Source organism: Pyrgilauda ruficollis, unplaced genomic scaffold (genome assembly GCF_017590135.1).
Source record: "Pyrgilauda ruficollis isolate IOZ18807 unplaced genomic scaffold, ASM1759013v1 scaffold294, whole genome shotgun sequence".
Classification (NCBI taxonomy): Eukaryota; Metazoa; Chordata; class Aves; order Passeriformes; family Passeridae; genus Pyrgilauda; species Pyrgilauda ruficollis.
The window spans coordinates 384,029-400,583 of NW_024524311.1; the positions used below are offsets into that span (position 1 = coordinate 384,029).

At 49.0% G+C, this 16,555-nt stretch overlaps 1 protein-coding gene across 1 annotated transcript in view; it reads left to right on the forward strand.

The window, feature by feature from the left end:
- The window catches only part of GART (phosphoribosylglycinamide formyltransferase, phosphoribosylglycinamide synthetase, phosphoribosylaminoimidazole synthetase), a 34,352-nt gene extending 18,652 nt beyond the window's left edge, over positions 1-15,700 (forward strand). The window contains exons 14-24 of the mRNA XM_041472613.1: positions 1,551-1,645; positions 3,000-3,109; positions 3,733-3,931; positions 4,988-5,236; positions 5,553-5,705; positions 6,590-6,793; positions 7,041-7,172; positions 7,730-7,860; positions 9,590-9,731; positions 11,886-12,001; positions 14,350-15,700. Coding sequence (XP_041328547.1) covers positions 1,551-1,645; positions 3,000-3,109; positions 3,733-3,931; positions 4,988-5,236; positions 5,553-5,705; positions 6,590-6,793; positions 7,041-7,172; positions 7,730-7,860; positions 9,590-9,731; positions 11,886-12,001; positions 14,350-14,532 — 1,714 coding nt within the window. The 3' untranslated portion in view covers positions 14,533-15,700. The remainder of the gene's footprint in view (positions 1-1,550; positions 1,646-2,999; positions 3,110-3,732; positions 3,932-4,987; positions 5,237-5,552; positions 5,706-6,589; positions 6,794-7,040; positions 7,173-7,729; positions 7,861-9,589; positions 9,732-11,885; positions 12,002-14,349) is intronic.
- The last annotated feature ends 855 nt before the right edge of the window (positions 15,701-16,555 follow it).

Below are 16,555 nucleotides of genomic sequence, written 5' to 3' on the forward strand. Positions count from 1 at the left end.
AAAAAAAATTTAACAGATTTGAAATACTCCTAAAACCATGGTGCAAATCTGATGGACATTTATCTTATTCAGACTGAAAGGGGCTGGCTTTGATCTCTGGTTGTTGCAGGCCAATATTTCCTTGAGTCTTACTTGCAGTCTGAACAGCTGCCTGTGCTAATTCTTGTCTTCTTGCCAGTTTTTGGGCAGGGTATGCTGTGAGTGCAGACACCTTTGGATTTTCCTGGCAGCACTTCTCCTGGGCCAGTTTTTCTGGCACTTGAAGTCTTATCAATTCCAGATATTCCAGCAATGATCTTCAAAACAGAAATTCCTTTGATCCTAAAAAAAACCTCCCACATCTTAAAATAAGTTTTAATAGGCAGAGTACAAAAATATTTACTCCATTTAGTGCAATTGTAGGCATTTGTGTCTGCCTCTGACTTTTCCAATGTTTGCTGAATTCTTGACCTGGTTTCTGAGACGGGTTTTGTGGATTAACTGATTTTTTTTTGTTCAGCTGAGTCAATTTTAAATGGGTTTCAGTTGTTTTGTTGTATTTGTCCTTGTTGATCAACACCCTTAGAATTTAAACTTCAAGCTGAATCCCATTCACAGGAGAGAGAAAACAGGGATGGATCTAAAATAGGGATGCACCTGGTTCATGCCATTGACAGCCTGGGAATAACAACTGCTCAACTGGCACGAGCTGTGTTTGCTGCAGTGAAAAGTCCTTGAGGTCCCTGTCCCCAAAATGGAAAGGTCCTTCTGTAAATATGAGCTGGTGCTGTGGGGACACACAGGTGACACCAGCTTGTACCAGTGTGTTGATCTTACATAAACCCCACCCAGAGCTTGCAGACATCTCCTTCTAGATTCCTGAGCCCCACCTTAGGAACCTGGGTCTTTTGAAGGAAATATATTGTATATTCTTTAATAGAAAGCCCATTGAAGTAAGAAAGAGGCATGGCTGCTTCTGAGGTGGGATCATTGCAGTGACAAGGAGAGGCTGCAGCTTAAAGCTGCAGCTGTAAAACCCTGGAAGGATCTTGGGTTGATCCTTCCTCCTTGATTCACCTGAGACTTGGGGGTGGAAAAGTGACTCGAGCTTAGCCCTGCTCTGACCCTGCTGTGCATTTTTGTGCTTGGTTTGGTTTGGGTTTGGGTTGGGTTGGTTTCTGGGCTGGGGACAAGGTGGTGGAGCTTTCCCACTGACACCTCAAGGCCTGGAGGTGGCACTCAGAGCTCTGGGCTGGGGACAAGGTGGGGATCAGTCACAGCTGGGACTCCATGGGCTGTGTGGATCCAAACCCTGCAAAATCAGGTCTCTGCTGCCTGTTTTACCTTTTTGGTTGTTGGGTTTATTTTGAGACTTGACTGTGTGATCCCAACGCTCTGATACCATCTTCAAAACTCTGGAATTATCCACATGCTGCTCCTGGTAGTGCCTCCTCAGACAGCAGGATGGGATTCTGCACAGTTCATCCACACAGGGATATAAAGAAGTAAATATTATTGGAAAATACATTCAGTAATCAGCTGACATCCCATTTTTCTCCCCACTTTTCCAGAGGCCTGACTTACAAGAACAGTGGGGTGGACATTGAGGCAGGGAACACTTTGGTGCAGAAGATCAAACCCTTTGCTGCAGCCACATCAAGGTCAGGTAAGACAAGAACCTTCTGCTCCTGCTTTGGTCACTTCTTGGCAGTGAGGTTTACCAGTTGATCTTGATAAAAAGCTCATTTTTCTGTGTCCTGCCTGTTTCTAGATGATACAAGTTGTCAGGGGTTTGGTTGTTGGGCTTATTTTGGGATTTGACTGTGTGATCCCAATGCTCTGATACCATCTTCAAAACTCTGGAATTATCCACATGCTGCTCCTGGCAGTGCCTCCTCAGACAGCAGGATGGGATTCTGCACAGTTCATCCACACAGGGATATAAAGAAGTAAATATTATTTGAAAATACATTCAGTAATCAGCTGACATCCCATTTTTCTCCCCACTTTTCCAGAGGCCTGACTTACAAGAACAGTGGGGTGGACATTGAGGCAGGGAACACTTTGGTGCAGAAGATCAAACCCTTTGCTGCAGCCACATCAAGGTCAGGTAAGACAAGAACCTTCTGCTCCTGCTTTGGTCACTTCTTGGCAGTGAGGTTTACCAGCTGATCTTGATAAAAAGCTCATTTTTCTGTGTCCTGCCTGTTTCTAGATGATACAAGAAAACCTGTGGTAAGCAAATGTCTCTGATTTTATTCCAAATGCACAGCTTTTAATCCCCAAATGGCTCTGAACTCCACCTCCTGAATGCCAGGAGTGTTAGAGAGCACAGTTCAGCACTGTGTAAGGATAAATGCCAGCAAAAATTTCACCATTAAGTACTGAGTTTGATTCCATGGATTATTATTTCTTGCACAGTGAACTCCATCATTTGGGGGGATGAATGTTTAGAAAGGGTATGAGATGTAGGATTCCTGAGATAGATGTGGAACCCACCTCTTTTGCTTGGTTGAATCAGCATTGATTCATCCTTGGTTTTGGGGTTCAGGCATATCTTGCTCTAGCAAATCCTTGTAATTCTTCAGACAGATTTAAAATATTCATTTATGAAATTGCCCTTTTATTTCAAATTAACTGAGAACCTTCTAATGAAGTCAGGTATACACAGAGGGAAAAATATATATATTCTCACACCAGTACAACAATCTTACCACAATTCCTCCTGTGTTTCAGAGAAATACTTAGTGCAAGGGGGAAATCTCTCAGTTACAGGAATTATCAACTGCTCAGTCCCAAAGTTGGGGATTTTTAGGCTTAGGCTAATGATAAATTAAAAAGACAAAGCCAACCTAAGCAGATTAGGAGCTCCTCAGTGAAAAGGTTCTAAATGGCAGAGAAAAGTTTCCTGGTGACAAAGCAAAGTCGTGTTGCCAAACCTCAGAGAGAATTTGTGGTGGAGGTGCTGGAGAAGCCCCTGGGAGTAAAGCTGGGCTGTTTCTCCTGTTTCCTGCTGGCAGGCTGCAATGCAGAGCTTGGAGGGTTTGCTGGGCTCTTTGACCTGAAAGCAGCTGGTTACAGAGATCCCATCCTGGTGTCTGGAACTGACGGCGTCGGCACCAAACTCAAGGTAAGGTGGAAATCCATGCCAAAGAAGGAAGAACAGCACAGAAGGAAAAAGGTTCTATCAGAAAACAGCAGTTGTCTTGTAACAATACCTATTGGTCTTTCTAAAAAGGGGATGGAAACTGAACTTACCCTTCTTCAGGCAAAGGAATTAAATACCTGTAAATAGCCAGAAGCTGATATGATAATATCAACTGTCAGAAGTTGATATGATAATATCATCAGTAAATATCAGAAGTTGATAAGATGCCTAAAATAACTGGGTTTTAAATATTAAGAATATAATCAGGGATCTTGTTTCACAAAGGCAGCATCTCCACCCAGAAAAAAAGATTCATTGATGGGCAAAAACATTTAATCCCAGGTTTGCTCTTGTGCTTGGGCTGCAAGGAAACCCTTTTGCAGCACAGTTTCCTTCTCAGTGCCTTTTGGATTTGCCATTGGAGACAGGAATAATTCCTGAAGAGAGTTAGGGGAGGATAATAAACAAAGCTGCTCCTCAGAGAACACCTGGAGGGATTTTGGTCCATTGCTCGCAGACTCTGCTCCTGATTTCAGTCCCTTGCAGACCCTGCCTCGTGCTCCAGGGGCCCAGAGCTGATCCCAGGCTTCTCCTGTGTCTTGCAGATTGCTCAGGAGTGCCAGAAACACGACACCATCGGGCAGGACCTGGTGGCCATGTGTGTCAATGACATCCTGGCCCAGGGGGCTGAGCCCCTCTTCTTCCTGGACTATTTTGCCTGCGGCAAACTCGACGTGGAAGTGGCTCAGGGCGTCATTGCAGGAATTGCTGATGCCTGCAAGAAAGCTGGATGTGCTCTTTTGGGTAGGAACACTTCTCAGGGAGACCTGAAAAGTCTTCTGCAAGGTCTTTTAGTTGGTTTAATGTAATTGGTTTCCTACTCTGTGGAAGAATCTGGGAAAAAAAAGTGTAAAAAAGCAAAGTGTTCCGTGTCTTTGCTTTCAGGGAACTTGATCTGAATCACAGTGGAAGGAGACAGTACTTTAAAAATTTAGGTTAAATGTAGATTAGGTTTAGGTACAGATTTAGGGTAGATGTTGAGAAAAGGTTCTGTCCTTTCTTCCAATTTTTTAGGGAAGTTAGGAACACAAGTCCTTTCTCAGTGGGTGTCATTTTGGGTCTGTTTATAAGCTTTGAACAAGAAGCTCTTTATGCCCTGGTTCACTTTTTTCCTGCATGAACAGCTTTATGTTTGTTTTAAGGTGTTCTCTGCATTTATCAAATATAATCACCCCATTCATGCTGCAGCAAGGTCTGTGTTAGGTGAGACCTTGTGATGAAACCACCAAAATGTCAAGATTTTTATTTGCAGTTCAAGACTTTCAAACTCCACGGGCCCTTCTGCAAGAGCTGAACCTTCAGCTCAACAAATTTAACTCATCACCCCACTGATAGTGAGGGGGTGAGGGCTCATCTCTTGCCTGGTTTTGCACAACTAACTGTGGATTTAAGTGTTGGGTGGCCAAGCACTGCTCCCCATTTTGTCTCTTGGCTTTTCCATCCTCCATTCGATCCAGCCCTTATTAAATACAGCTGAAACCTCCAGGTGAAGCTGGAGCACAGGGTAGGGAGTGAAAAGTGGGAAGAGGAGAGAAGAAGGCAGGATTTTACCCAGAGCAGCTGGGGCTGCCCCTGGATCCCTGGCAGTGCCCAAGGCCAGGCTGGACACTGGGGCTGGAGCAGCCTGGCACAGTGGAAAGTGTCCCTGCCAGGGTGGAATGAGATGAGCTTTAAAATCCCTTCCAGACCAAACCAGGAATGAGATGAGCTTTGAAATCCCTTCCAAATGAAACCATTCTGTGATTCCATGATTAAACCCAGGCTTTTTCAGCACCTCTTTGCTGTGTTTTTGGTCCTCAGGAGGAGAAACAGCCGAGATGCCGGGGATGTATCCCCCCGGCGAGTACGACCTGGCCGGCTTCGCCGTGGGGGCCGTGGAGCGAGGGCAGATGCTGCCCCAGCTGGACAGGATCACTGAAGGGGACGTGGTCATTGGGGTGGCATCTTCTGGGGTCCACAGCAACGGCTTCAGCCTCGTCAGGAAGATCGTGGAGAAGTCCTCCCTGGATTTCTCCTCCCGCGTCGGTGTCTCCGGGGATCAGACACTGGGTACTGCTTCCTCCTGAGCTTCCCAACAGCTGGCACAGTTATTTTATCTGGGCCTTTGAAACTTTTCTCAGGCACCAAAAGAAAAAAATCATTCCATCTTTAGTGTGTTTTCATCTTCTTCTTTTCCTGTGAGTCACATGTGCAGGGAAGAAACAAAGGGAGGGGGATAAATAATTAATTGTGGGCTAAAAAAAGAAAAAAAAGGTAGAACTTTGTGTTTCTCTCTAGTACAATGCTTAAAATTGCTATTTTGATATTTCTCCCATTTTATATTGATTCCCATTTCTCTCCATGATTTTTCCCTCTCCCTGGGCAGGAGAGCTCCTGTTAACCCCAACCAAACTCTACAGCAAGACCCTGCTGCCTGTGCTGCGCTCGGGCCACGTCAAAGCCTACGCCCACATCACTGGAGGGGGCCTGCTGGAAAACATCCCCAGAGTTCTCCCAGAGTCCTTTGGTGTCGTTTTAGGTGAGAGAGAAGGAAAGCTGTGGAAAAATCCTCACGTTAATGTGGCTGGCTGTGGAAGCCTGGGGCCACACCAGCTGATTTGTGCTGTAGGAGCTGGACTTGTCTGTCTAGAAATGTTTGAGTGTTTCCTTGTACCTGAACCAGAGCCAGTCAAAACTTTTTGTGGTGGACAGGCTGCTCCCCATAGAATTCCCTGCCCTGGTGGTGTTAGGGATTGGATTTCTTAGACTTGCAGAAAGAAAACAACCTTACCAGCAATCCCAAGTCAGCTGTCACCATTTGCAATTCCCTACGAAATTATTGCTAATTAAATGATACTCATGAAGTTTTCAATTAGCATTCAGAGGTTGTTGTGAGCTCAGGGACAGCTCCTGCTGTTTGGCTTCATTAATCCTCAGCATTCTCCTCTCAGGTGTGCTGGAAAGGGGTTTCACTGCTGGGAAGGTGAGGCTTGGAAAGGGAAATGGCTGGCACAGGTTGTGAGAGCTCACGGGGTTGTACAATAAAGTAAGGAATTACTAGTGAGTTCTGAATTCTGCACATAAATAATTTTCAACTTGTCCACTGATAAATATTTATGTGTATATGCACATCTGCTCTGGAGCCAGGCTGGCAGAGCTGGGGGTGCTCCCCTGGAGAGCTGTAGAAATTGGGGTAGAACCATTTTAAAATAGAACATGAGAAGAAAGAAATTTCCTGTCCTTGGAATTTCTTTCCAGTGCCTTGTCCAGAAGCATTTTTGTGCTGCTGTAAATCATCCTCACCTGGTTGGAACTGGGGCAAGTGGGGGATTTTTGTGACAGGTTTTGCCTCTTAATACCCCAATAATTGTTGTCCATTGGTAGCAATTTCCACTTTTGACCTGTATTTTCATTTCTCTTCAGATGCTCTCACCTGGAAGATCCCTGAAATCTTTTGCTGGCTCCACAAGGAAGGGAACCTCTCTGAGGAGGAGATGGCTCGGACCTTCAACTGTGGGGTTGGAGCAGTGCTGGTGGTCCAGAAGGAGATGGCCCAGCAGGTCCTCAGGGACATCCAGGGACACGAGACCGCCTGGCTCATCGGCAAAGTGGTGTCCCTACCAAGAGGTTACTGCAGCTTCACTTCCCTTGGGGGGAAAAATAAGCAGAAAGAATAAGCAGAGGGGAATTCCCTTGTTTGTGAGCCTTCATGAGGTGAAAACCTCTTCACTGACACCTCCCTGACTTTTTTTGTGGGGGTGTTGAATTGACAGTTCATTACTCTCTTCCAGGGCTGCTTTTCTCCTCTCTCTGTTTCTCCCTTTACTGATACTTTGTTTTGCTGGTTTTTGGGTTTTTCCTTGAACCTGCTCAGGCTCTGACAACGTTAAAGTCCTCAATCTCCATCGGGCCCTGCAAGCAAACAGGTCCCTGTGTGTGCAGAGCCATATCCAGGGCAAGATCCAGCCAGGCAAAATGAAGGTTGCTGTCCTCATCTCTGGAACAGGTGAGTTCTGCTCTTTGCTGCACTGGAATCCAGACTGTGGAGAAGGCAACTTGGATTTAAAATCCCTGCAGTTCTCCATGGGCACTCTGGTAGGCTTCTAGCAGGCAGGAGAGATGTTGTGCTTGGATTGATGTCAGTCACAAACCTCTGTTAACCTCTGCTGCAAACTGAATGGCACCTGTGTTCAGTTTATCCCCAAACCTCTGCACATGTCCTGATTCAGGCTCCCACTCTGGTGCCCTGTAGGAACAGCAGCATCATTTCACAGATAGATCAGAATTTCTTCTTGCCATGTAGGCACTCCAACTATTCTATTTCCAGTATTCCCAATCACCAAGGCCACCAATCCAGCACTATAAATTACAGTTTCCAAGTGCAGCTGCCAGGAAAGGCCTTCAGCTGTCTGAATCAGCTCCCAGCAAATCAATTAAAAAAGGATTAATGTTTCATCAGAGCTGTTTGGTTTGGTCTCCCCCACAGTGTTGCTTATTTAAAGCCTCTTCCAGCTGTTCCCTCTATTTATTCTCAGTACCCCTGAGTTATTTTCTCTCCCCCAGGCACAAACCTGGAAGCCCTCATCAACAGCACGAAGAAAGACACCAGCTATGCACAGATAGTTCTGGTTATCTCCAACAAACCTGGTGTGGAGGGGCTGAGGAAAGCTGAGAGAGCTGGGATTCCTACAAGGGTGAGCATTTCCTGTTTGTAATTAGCCACCATTGGCTGGGAGGTGCTAATGAGTTTCATGGGGTAGCTCATGGGCTGATAGGGAGCCTTGGCTTTTCTTTTTTGGTCTGTTGTGAACTTGTGGCTAGGGGCCAAGTACCTGACAGCAAAATCCTTCCTTTTCTCCTTCTCTGCCAGCAATCCTGATGCTTTGGGGACAGTTGTTACATTAAACCAGCATAAAACTTTCAGTTACAGCTTAAACTTTGTAGTTGTTTGACTGTAGGACGTTGACACTGAAGTACCAACCTATTTTATGTGAATTTAATTTTGAAATGACCTGGTGGTTCATTTGAATGGACTAGAGAGGTCACACTCAGTGGGGCCTTCCTCTGACTCCCTGGGTATTGCCTCAGGCTCTCCAGGAATCATTCCCAGTGCTCCCTGAGCTTCCATGGATCTGTGTGCCTTGCCTTTGTGTTGCAGATCTGGAACGATCCTGTTGTCACTTAGAAACCTTTTACAGTCACTGTTCACTGCTGAATACAGACAAGGGAAATTGGGGCCCAGAGCTTTGCTCCTTTATTAGTGCTGGGATCTGTGCTGGTGCTCCAGCTCCTCCTTGGGAGGACACAAAGGGCACAAGGGAAAGGTGGTGTGAAGAACAGACAGAGAATCACAGACTGGCTTGGCTGGGAAAGGACCTGAAAGCCCATCCAGTGCCAACCCCAAGGTTTTTATCAGGAAAAAAACAATGTGGGAGAGCAGATGGCCCTGGGGGTTCAGCTGGGGAGGGAGGGGTGGGACAGGCACAGGGGCAGAGGCTGGTTCAGCCCAGGGCTGGGCTGGGCTCTGTGCCCAGTGCCTGCTGTCCCTGTCACCTGAGCAGCCCTGGCTTTCCCAAACCACCCCTGTGACTCTGGTGGCCTTTAACAGGTGCTTCTATTGAAGACTGGGTGCTCTAAGTTAGGTAATGCAGGCTCCTTCCTGCTTAAATTAGGGGATAAGTCCTGGATGGAAAACACACAACTCAGGCTGGGGGAGCTCAGGGTGCTCACCTGGAGAAGGGAAAGCTCCAGGGACCCTGCCAGGGCCTGAAGGGGCTGGTGAGGGACTGGGGACAAGGCCTGGAGAGACAGGAGCCAGGGAATGGCTGCCAGTGCCAGAGGGCAGGGCTGGGATCTGGGGAATAAGGAATTGTTCCCTGGCAGGGTGGGCAGGCCCTGGCACAGGGTGCCCAGAGCAGCTGGGGCTGCCCCTGGATCCCTGGCAGTGCCCAAGGCCAGGCTGGACACTGGGGCTGGAGCAGCCTGGGACAGGGGAAGGTGTCCCTGCCATGGCAGGGTGGCACTGGGTGGGCTGTGAGGTCCCTTCCCACTCAAACCATTCTGGGATTCTGGGATTCCATGATTGTGGAGTAGGGGCTGGTTTAGGAGTTTGTGATCAGCCTTTTTTCCAAGTTTTGCCAAGATTCAACTGCTTATGACTGCCAGAGGCCTTGAAGTGAGTGAAATCTTTGGAAGACTTCAGGATGGCTTAAAGCCCTGCATTTGCAGCACCCTACAAATCCATGTAGGTGTTCCATGGGATCGAGAGCTGTGGGCTTATCAAGCCAAAATTGTTTGTTCCAATGCTCCCTGTCTGTGGGGAGGAGCACAGGCTCCACTCTGTCTGTCAGCTGGGCATTAAGGAGCTGTTCTTCCTGCTGGAATTGCCACCACATCCACGTTCCTGTGTGTTGGGCTCCCCAGGTGGTTGAGCACACGAGGTACCAGAGCCGCACGGAGTTCGACAGCGCCGTGGACAAAGTCCTGGAGGAGTTCTCGGTGGAGCTGATCTGCCTGGCCGGCTTCATGCGCATCCTCTCGGGTCCTTTTGTCAAGAAATGGGAAGGTGAGCACAGCTGGGGGGGCTGTGCACGTGCACCAAAGCGTTTCAGAGGTTGTCACCAGGAAAAAAGAGAGGGCACCAGATTAAACACGGTGATCTTCAAGGTCCCCTTCCAACCCCGCCCTTCCTGGGATTCTGTGAGATGAGACTCTTCCCATCTTGTAAGGAAAAGGATGAGAGGGAAAGACAGTGCACTTGTGCAGAGGCTGAAGGAAGCCAGGGCAAACACGTTTGGTAGTCTGATTTCTTAGAAAATATCTTTAAAAAGGCTGTGAAGACTTCGTGCCTCTGCACAGAGGACGTGCAGGGCAGAGGTAACTGAGCCACTGAGGATTCCTTCCCCTGACAGAGGAACTGCTCTGGATCCTTGTAAAACCACCAAACTGGGCAGCATTTTGCAGTTTTGGGTAACAAGCCCTGGCCAGTCTCAGGCCATATTCCAGGAGCTGCCTGAGTCCATGGATGGGGTGTTCCACAGGCAGATCCAGGCTGTGCTTGCTCAGAATGTTCACAGTGCCTCCACTCTGCTCATCTTTTCATTTTCCAGCTCTTTGAGAGGCTGGTGACACCTTCAGGGCCTGCTCTCCCTCCCCAGCTGTAACTCTTCTCTCCTCCTGTGTTTCCAGGGAGCACAAAGAGCAGCTGCTTTGGGGCTAGGGTTACCTAAAGCTGCCCAGAACATCCTGGTCAGCCTGTGTCATGCAGCTTTCACTGCTCTTTGGTGACTTTTGTGTCCCCCTGGGTGTGCCAGGAACATTTCACACCTGAACTACTTTTCAAACCTCTCTTTAAAACCAATAGAGCAAAGCAGGCACTCCTGAGAGACCTTACTGTGGTTTTGAAGCTGTCAGGTGAAGCCAGTCAGGTGAATTGGTTTTGTTTGTCTCCACTCAGGGCCCAGAGATGGAATTGCCTGTGTTGTGGGCAGCTGTCAGGAGGAGACAGAATCTCTCACTCCAAGGGATGTGTTTGGAGCAGACAGTCTCTGTAGAGGACAGAACAGAACTTCCTCTTGTGCAGAATCTTGTGCAAATAAAGGATTTTAGTGCCTTCTGATTCAGGGACAGAGCACTGATTGTTGTCCTGCACAGTGCAGGATTTGCTTTACCTGCATGATTGGTGTGAGAGAAAAGGAAACTTTTTCCAGACAGAAGAGTTAAACTCATTTTTTAAATGTCCAGAACTTGATTGAGCTTGAAAACCTGAGCTGGGACCACCAGATGTGAGCTCAGACATTGAGCTTAGCTCAGGGAGCTGGGCCAGCTGCAGGACCCTGTCCTGGCCATGCCTGGCCACTGACCCCCCAGAATTATCCAGGAAGAATCAATTCCTGCTGCTACTTTGGTCAAAGCTGCTCTTTTTCTTTCCCTCACAGTCACAAGGACACTGAGTGGGAGTTATGAAACTCTGTCTTGCTTAACAGCCCTGAAGTGTGAATTATGACTGTTAACAAAGGACAGGTTAAAGTGTTAATTATGAATGTTAACAAAGCACAGGTGAAAACAGAACCAAACAAACCCAAGCACCCAGGAACCCACATCCCAGTCTGATGGGAAATGGAGGCAGAAGAGCAGGGTGGGGTTTCCAGCCCACTGTCCCTGAAAACTTTTGGGCTCAAGCCGCAGGGAGGGAGATGCTGATGCTTAAAAAGAGTTTTATTTGGATATAAAGTGTATCTGAGACACTTTATATCTTGGACATCAGCTGGGACATTTGCCTCCTGTAACTTGTCCAGATCTCCACGGGCAGGGAGTCCCCAAGGTGCTGCCAGGAAGAGAGAAGAATATAATGGAGATAACAGAAAGAATTAAATAAAATAATGGTAATAGAAACCCTGGAGCAAAGGAGGCTCAGGGGAGGGCTGTGCCAGCACCAGGGATTTTGTGGTCAAAGAAGGACAAGATGCTGAGGGAAGGGACAGCTACATTAGCCAATTAGTCATTATTAATCCCTGGGGAAATGGTTTCAGCCATTAATTGTAACTGCACTCTGCTATTTCAGACACAGACACTGCAGCACTTGGGGCTGCCTGGCTGCCGGCGTCTTCAAAACTTGTGAAAAATCCTATTCACAAATGATTTAATTCCTCTGTTGGTTATGGCCCTTTGAGCAGCCTAAAAGTGCTAAAAGTCAATAACCTCAGCTGTGCTTTCCCAGGGAAAATCCTGAACATCCACCCGTCCCTGCTGCCGTCCTTCAAGGGAGCGCACGCGCACAAGCTGGTGCTGCAGGCCGGGGTCAGGGTCACGGGCTGCACCGTGCACTTCGTGGCTGTGAGTACCCCCTGCCCCTCCTGCCCCCCTGCAATCCTCCTCTTTGAACACCTGCACCTCCCTGCCCCCCTGCAATCCTCCCATTTGAACACCTGCACCTCCCTGCCCCCCTGCAATCCTCCCCTTTGAACATCTGCACCTCCCTGCCCCCCTGCAATCCTCCCCTTTGAACACCTGCACCTCCCTGCCCCTCTGCACTCCTCCTGTTTGAACATCTGCACCTTCCTGGTTTTCTGAAATCCTTCCCTTTGAACATCTGCACCTCCCTGCCCCTCTGCACTCCTCCCCTTCGAACATCTGCACCTCCCTGCCCCTCTGCACTCCTCCTGTTTGAACATCTGCACCTTCCTGGTTTTCTGAAATCCTTCCCTTTGAACATCTGCACCTCCCTGCCCCTCTGCAATCCTCCCCTTCGAACACCTGCCCCTCCTGCCCCTCTGCAATCCTCCCCTTTGAACATCTGCACCTCCCTGCCCCTCTACAATCCTCCCCTTTGAACATCTGCACCTCCCTGCCCCTCTACAATCCTCCCCTTTGAACATCTGCACCTCCCTGCCCCTCTACAATCCTCCCCTTTGAACATCTGCACCTCCCTGCCCCTCTACAATCCTCCCCTTTGAACATCTGCACCTCCCTGCCCCTCTACAATCCTCCCCTTTGAACATCTGCACCTCCCTGCCCCTCTACAATCCTCCCCTTTGAACATCTGCACCTCCCTGCCCCTCTACAATCCTCCCCTTTGAACATCTGCACCTCCCTGCCCCTCTACAATCCTCCCCTTTGAACATCTGCACCTCCCTGCCCCTCTACAATCCTCCCCTTTGAACATCTGCACCTCCCTGCCCCTCTACAATCCTCCCCTTTGAACATCTGCACCTCCCTGCCCCTCTACAATCCTCCCCTTTGAACATCTGCACCTCCCTGCCCCTCTACAATCCTCCCCTTTGAACATCTGCACCTCCCTGCCCCTCTACAATCCTCCCCTTTGAACATCTGCACCTCCCTGCCCCTCTACAATCCTCCCCTTTGAACATCTGCACCTCCCTGCCCCTCTACAATCCTCCCCTTTGAACATCTGCACCTCCCTGCCCCTCTACAATCCTCCCCTTTGAACATCTGCACCTCCCTGCCCCTCTACAATCCTCCCCTTTGAACATCTGCACCTCCCTGCCCCTCTACAATCCTCCCCTTTGAACATCTGCACCTCCCTGCCCCTCTACAATCCTCCCCTTTGAACATCTGCACCTCCCTGCCCCTCTACAATCCTCCCCTTTGAACATCTGCACCTCCCTGCCCCTCTGCAATCCTCCCCTTTGAACATTCTCAACTCAGAGCCTGCTGGGAGCACCCTACACCCTTGTGTTCAGAACTTTGTATGTAGAGAAGGTGGGGATTTTATCGTGGCCACACAGTGCTGTAGTTTGCTGGCTCTGGAGAAGGAATGGAAATGGATAATTTGTCCAGGAGTTTAAGCTTTCCCTAAGGGAGCTTCTTCCCTAAGCATCCCACTGCTGCCTTCCACTCACTGGAGTGGGGGAATAGTTAATGTAAGGCCTTGGCTAAGCCAAAAGCTTTGTTAAACGTGGCCCAAACTTCCTGGGTTTTGTCCTAAACCCGCCTTGTTTCTTGCTTTCAAGAAAAAGAAGAAATAGAAACAAACAAACAAAAACCCCACTGGAAATGGCACAGGACTTGTTAAGGAGTGATCAGATGTTTGTGAGAACAGAGCAAAACTTGACAATTTATGCTGGTCAGACCCTAAGTAAAGAAAGAGCAGAGATCTCTCAGCTTCAGAGCCACCTTTTTTCAGGCCAAGGATTATTGGTTCCCTTTTGGTCACTTCTCAGGGTTCAGAAGTCTCTCCTTTAGCTCCCCTCTCCCTCTGCTGCTGGAATCTGTCTCAGGATTTTTGCTTTCCCTTGGAAAAAGAGGGTGGAATAATTTTTTTCCAGTAGAAGGGAAAACTGCGTTCTTCTCTATGCCATGGCTTGGGGTTTCTGTGTGGCAGCTGCTGAGGAAGAAACCCATTGTGGGATCTGCCCCACAATGTTCCAGGGAAGATCTGCTTGATCCCTATCCCAGCTCCATGCAGCCCTTGGCTCATTCCCCCTCTGGACTGAATGTCCTGCCCAGCCCAGCCCCTCCTGTCCCTGGCTAATGGGCTTTTCTAGAAGAGAATTGTTGCTCCCTGCTGTTCTGCCTCCCTCCCTCTCTCCTCTGAACCCTTCCCATACCACAGTCAGCCTCACCACCTGCTCTCCCCATCCCAAATCCCAGTTCCCCGAGGCACTGGGGCATCCCGAGCCTTCCCTCCTGCTCCAGCCTTGACCTTGCCGTTGCCATTGCAGGAGGAGGTGGATGCCGGGGCCATCATCTTCCAGGAGGCCGTGCCGGTGAAGCTGGGGGACACGGAGGCCACGCTGGCCGAGCGGGTGAAGGAGGCCGAGCACCGCGCCTTCCCCGCCGCGCTGCAGCTCGTGGCCAGCGGCGCCGTGCGCGTGGGCGAGGCGGGCAAGATCTACTGGAAATAGAGCTGGGCTCCGGCAGGGCCTGCCGCGGGCTCTGCCCCTCACCTGCCTCGCACGGCTCAAGGTTCAAATCCCAGGAAAGCCACCCATGGGAATTTCGGGGTCGTTCCCAGAGGGTGCAGCAATGGCTCCTGTAAGTGCTTCCGAATTTTAATCGCTTCCTTGGCCAACGTTTTGGTTCTCTCAGTCGCTTTCCTGACAAGCCCAATGCAGCCAGGTGGATCTGAGCAGCCCTGGGTGGACTGGAGACAACACTGGAGACCCTTTCGTACAAAATCACAATCAGTCTGGCAGCTGGGAAGTGAACAAGCCTTTTTCACATGGCCTGTCTCCAGCAGAGAGATCCCTCTCCTGTCTCCAGCAGAGGGATTAAGTTCCACTTTTTCCAGGTGGGGAATATGTGGAAGTGCTGGTGAATATCCAGCTGTTTGCCAGCCATCAGGGCTGCTCCCTAACAGGGACCCTCCTTGTGCTGGGAAGTGTTGCTGAGGGAAACTGCAATGGAAGAGACAGACAAAAGCAGAAAGCTCCACTCTAGAAACCTCATCAAACCAGGAAAAACTGGCCTCCCCAAACACCAAAATTATTGGATTTTTCTCCGTTTGCTTCCTGGTTTGATAGTGGTGGATCTCATCTGGCCCAGACCCCTGACACACCCTGTCGTTTCCAAACCTGAACCTGCTGTCCATCAGATGCCAGCAGGATTCAGTATCTGCTGCCCCTTTTTCCCACAGAATTCCCATGTGAATTCCCACAAATTCCCCTCAGATTCAGGGTTTTATTTTTTTACATGAGTAGAAAGACCAGACACAAACATGTCCTTGGCTTGTGAAACATTCCTCAGGAATTCTGAAGTGCCTTTATTCTTGAACCAGTGTTTTCACCTGGAATAACACTGAGGGACACCCAGGAATTATGAACATTTGGAAACAATTGGGGTTTTTGTGCAGCTCAACACTTGTGGTTTTCTTTTAATATTTTCATATAGTTATGAAACCATTTTAATATTCTTACTGACAGGATCAGGTTTCCCACACACAGAGCAGATGGGGTGGTTTGGAGCTCCCCCTGAACACAGAGAAAGCTGATTTTATTCTGGGTTCTGATGTCCTGACGGTACTCCCATGTTGGCATATTCTCCTTTGGGATTTGAAATAAAGCCTAATAAATTTAAAAAAAAATGCTATCTACAAATATTTCCTTGGAATTGATTTCCCGGGGCTGTAGGGGGGAGGAGGGAAGGGGCTGTACATGGTGTGGGGGCCCTGGGTCAGTGGGGAGGTCACAGCCAGGGAAGGCAGAGGAAATAAAGACTTGGAGGGGTGAAATCACTGCCCGTGCAGGGAATCAATATCACATTATTGATCAGAGCAGCTGGATCACTGCCAGAGAGGCCAACAGAGAGAGCTGTCCCAAATCCAACACCCGTTTCCATCACAGGCACCTTCATCCAGATTCTGATATTCTGCCATGTGAGCCTGATGTGAAATGGGATTTCACAGTCATACAAGGTTTGGGTTGGAGGGACCTCACAGCCCACCCAGTGCCACCCTGCCATGGCAGGGACACCTTCCCCTGTGCCAGGCTTCCATGACTTTGTTGTCCCAGTCCTGCAGCTGCAGGTCCTGTTTGGGGTTACTCTGGGATGCTTCCAATACTCTGCCACAGAAATGGATCCCTTGGAAGGATGAATTCCCCTTGGAAACACCAGATCAGTTTTACAGCTCCAGCCCTGTCCATGTAACACGTTTTCTGCTTTACAGGTTTAAAAACAGAACGAAGGAATTCCAAACCTGAAAAGCCAGCCTGGCTCCCACCATGGTTTTTCCAAGGGGGTGTAACCAAAGATGTGATCTCAGGAAAAAGACTGAGAAGAGAAACTTGAGATACTGAGACATCCAAGTGAACCACATGGAGGAGAAGGGAAGAGGAGGGGGAAAACAAGCAGAGCCAGACCCCCTCAGGGACTGGCCCAGAGCCCCTTGGGGACCCACCCAGAGCCCCTCGGGGCCTGCCCAGTGTCCCT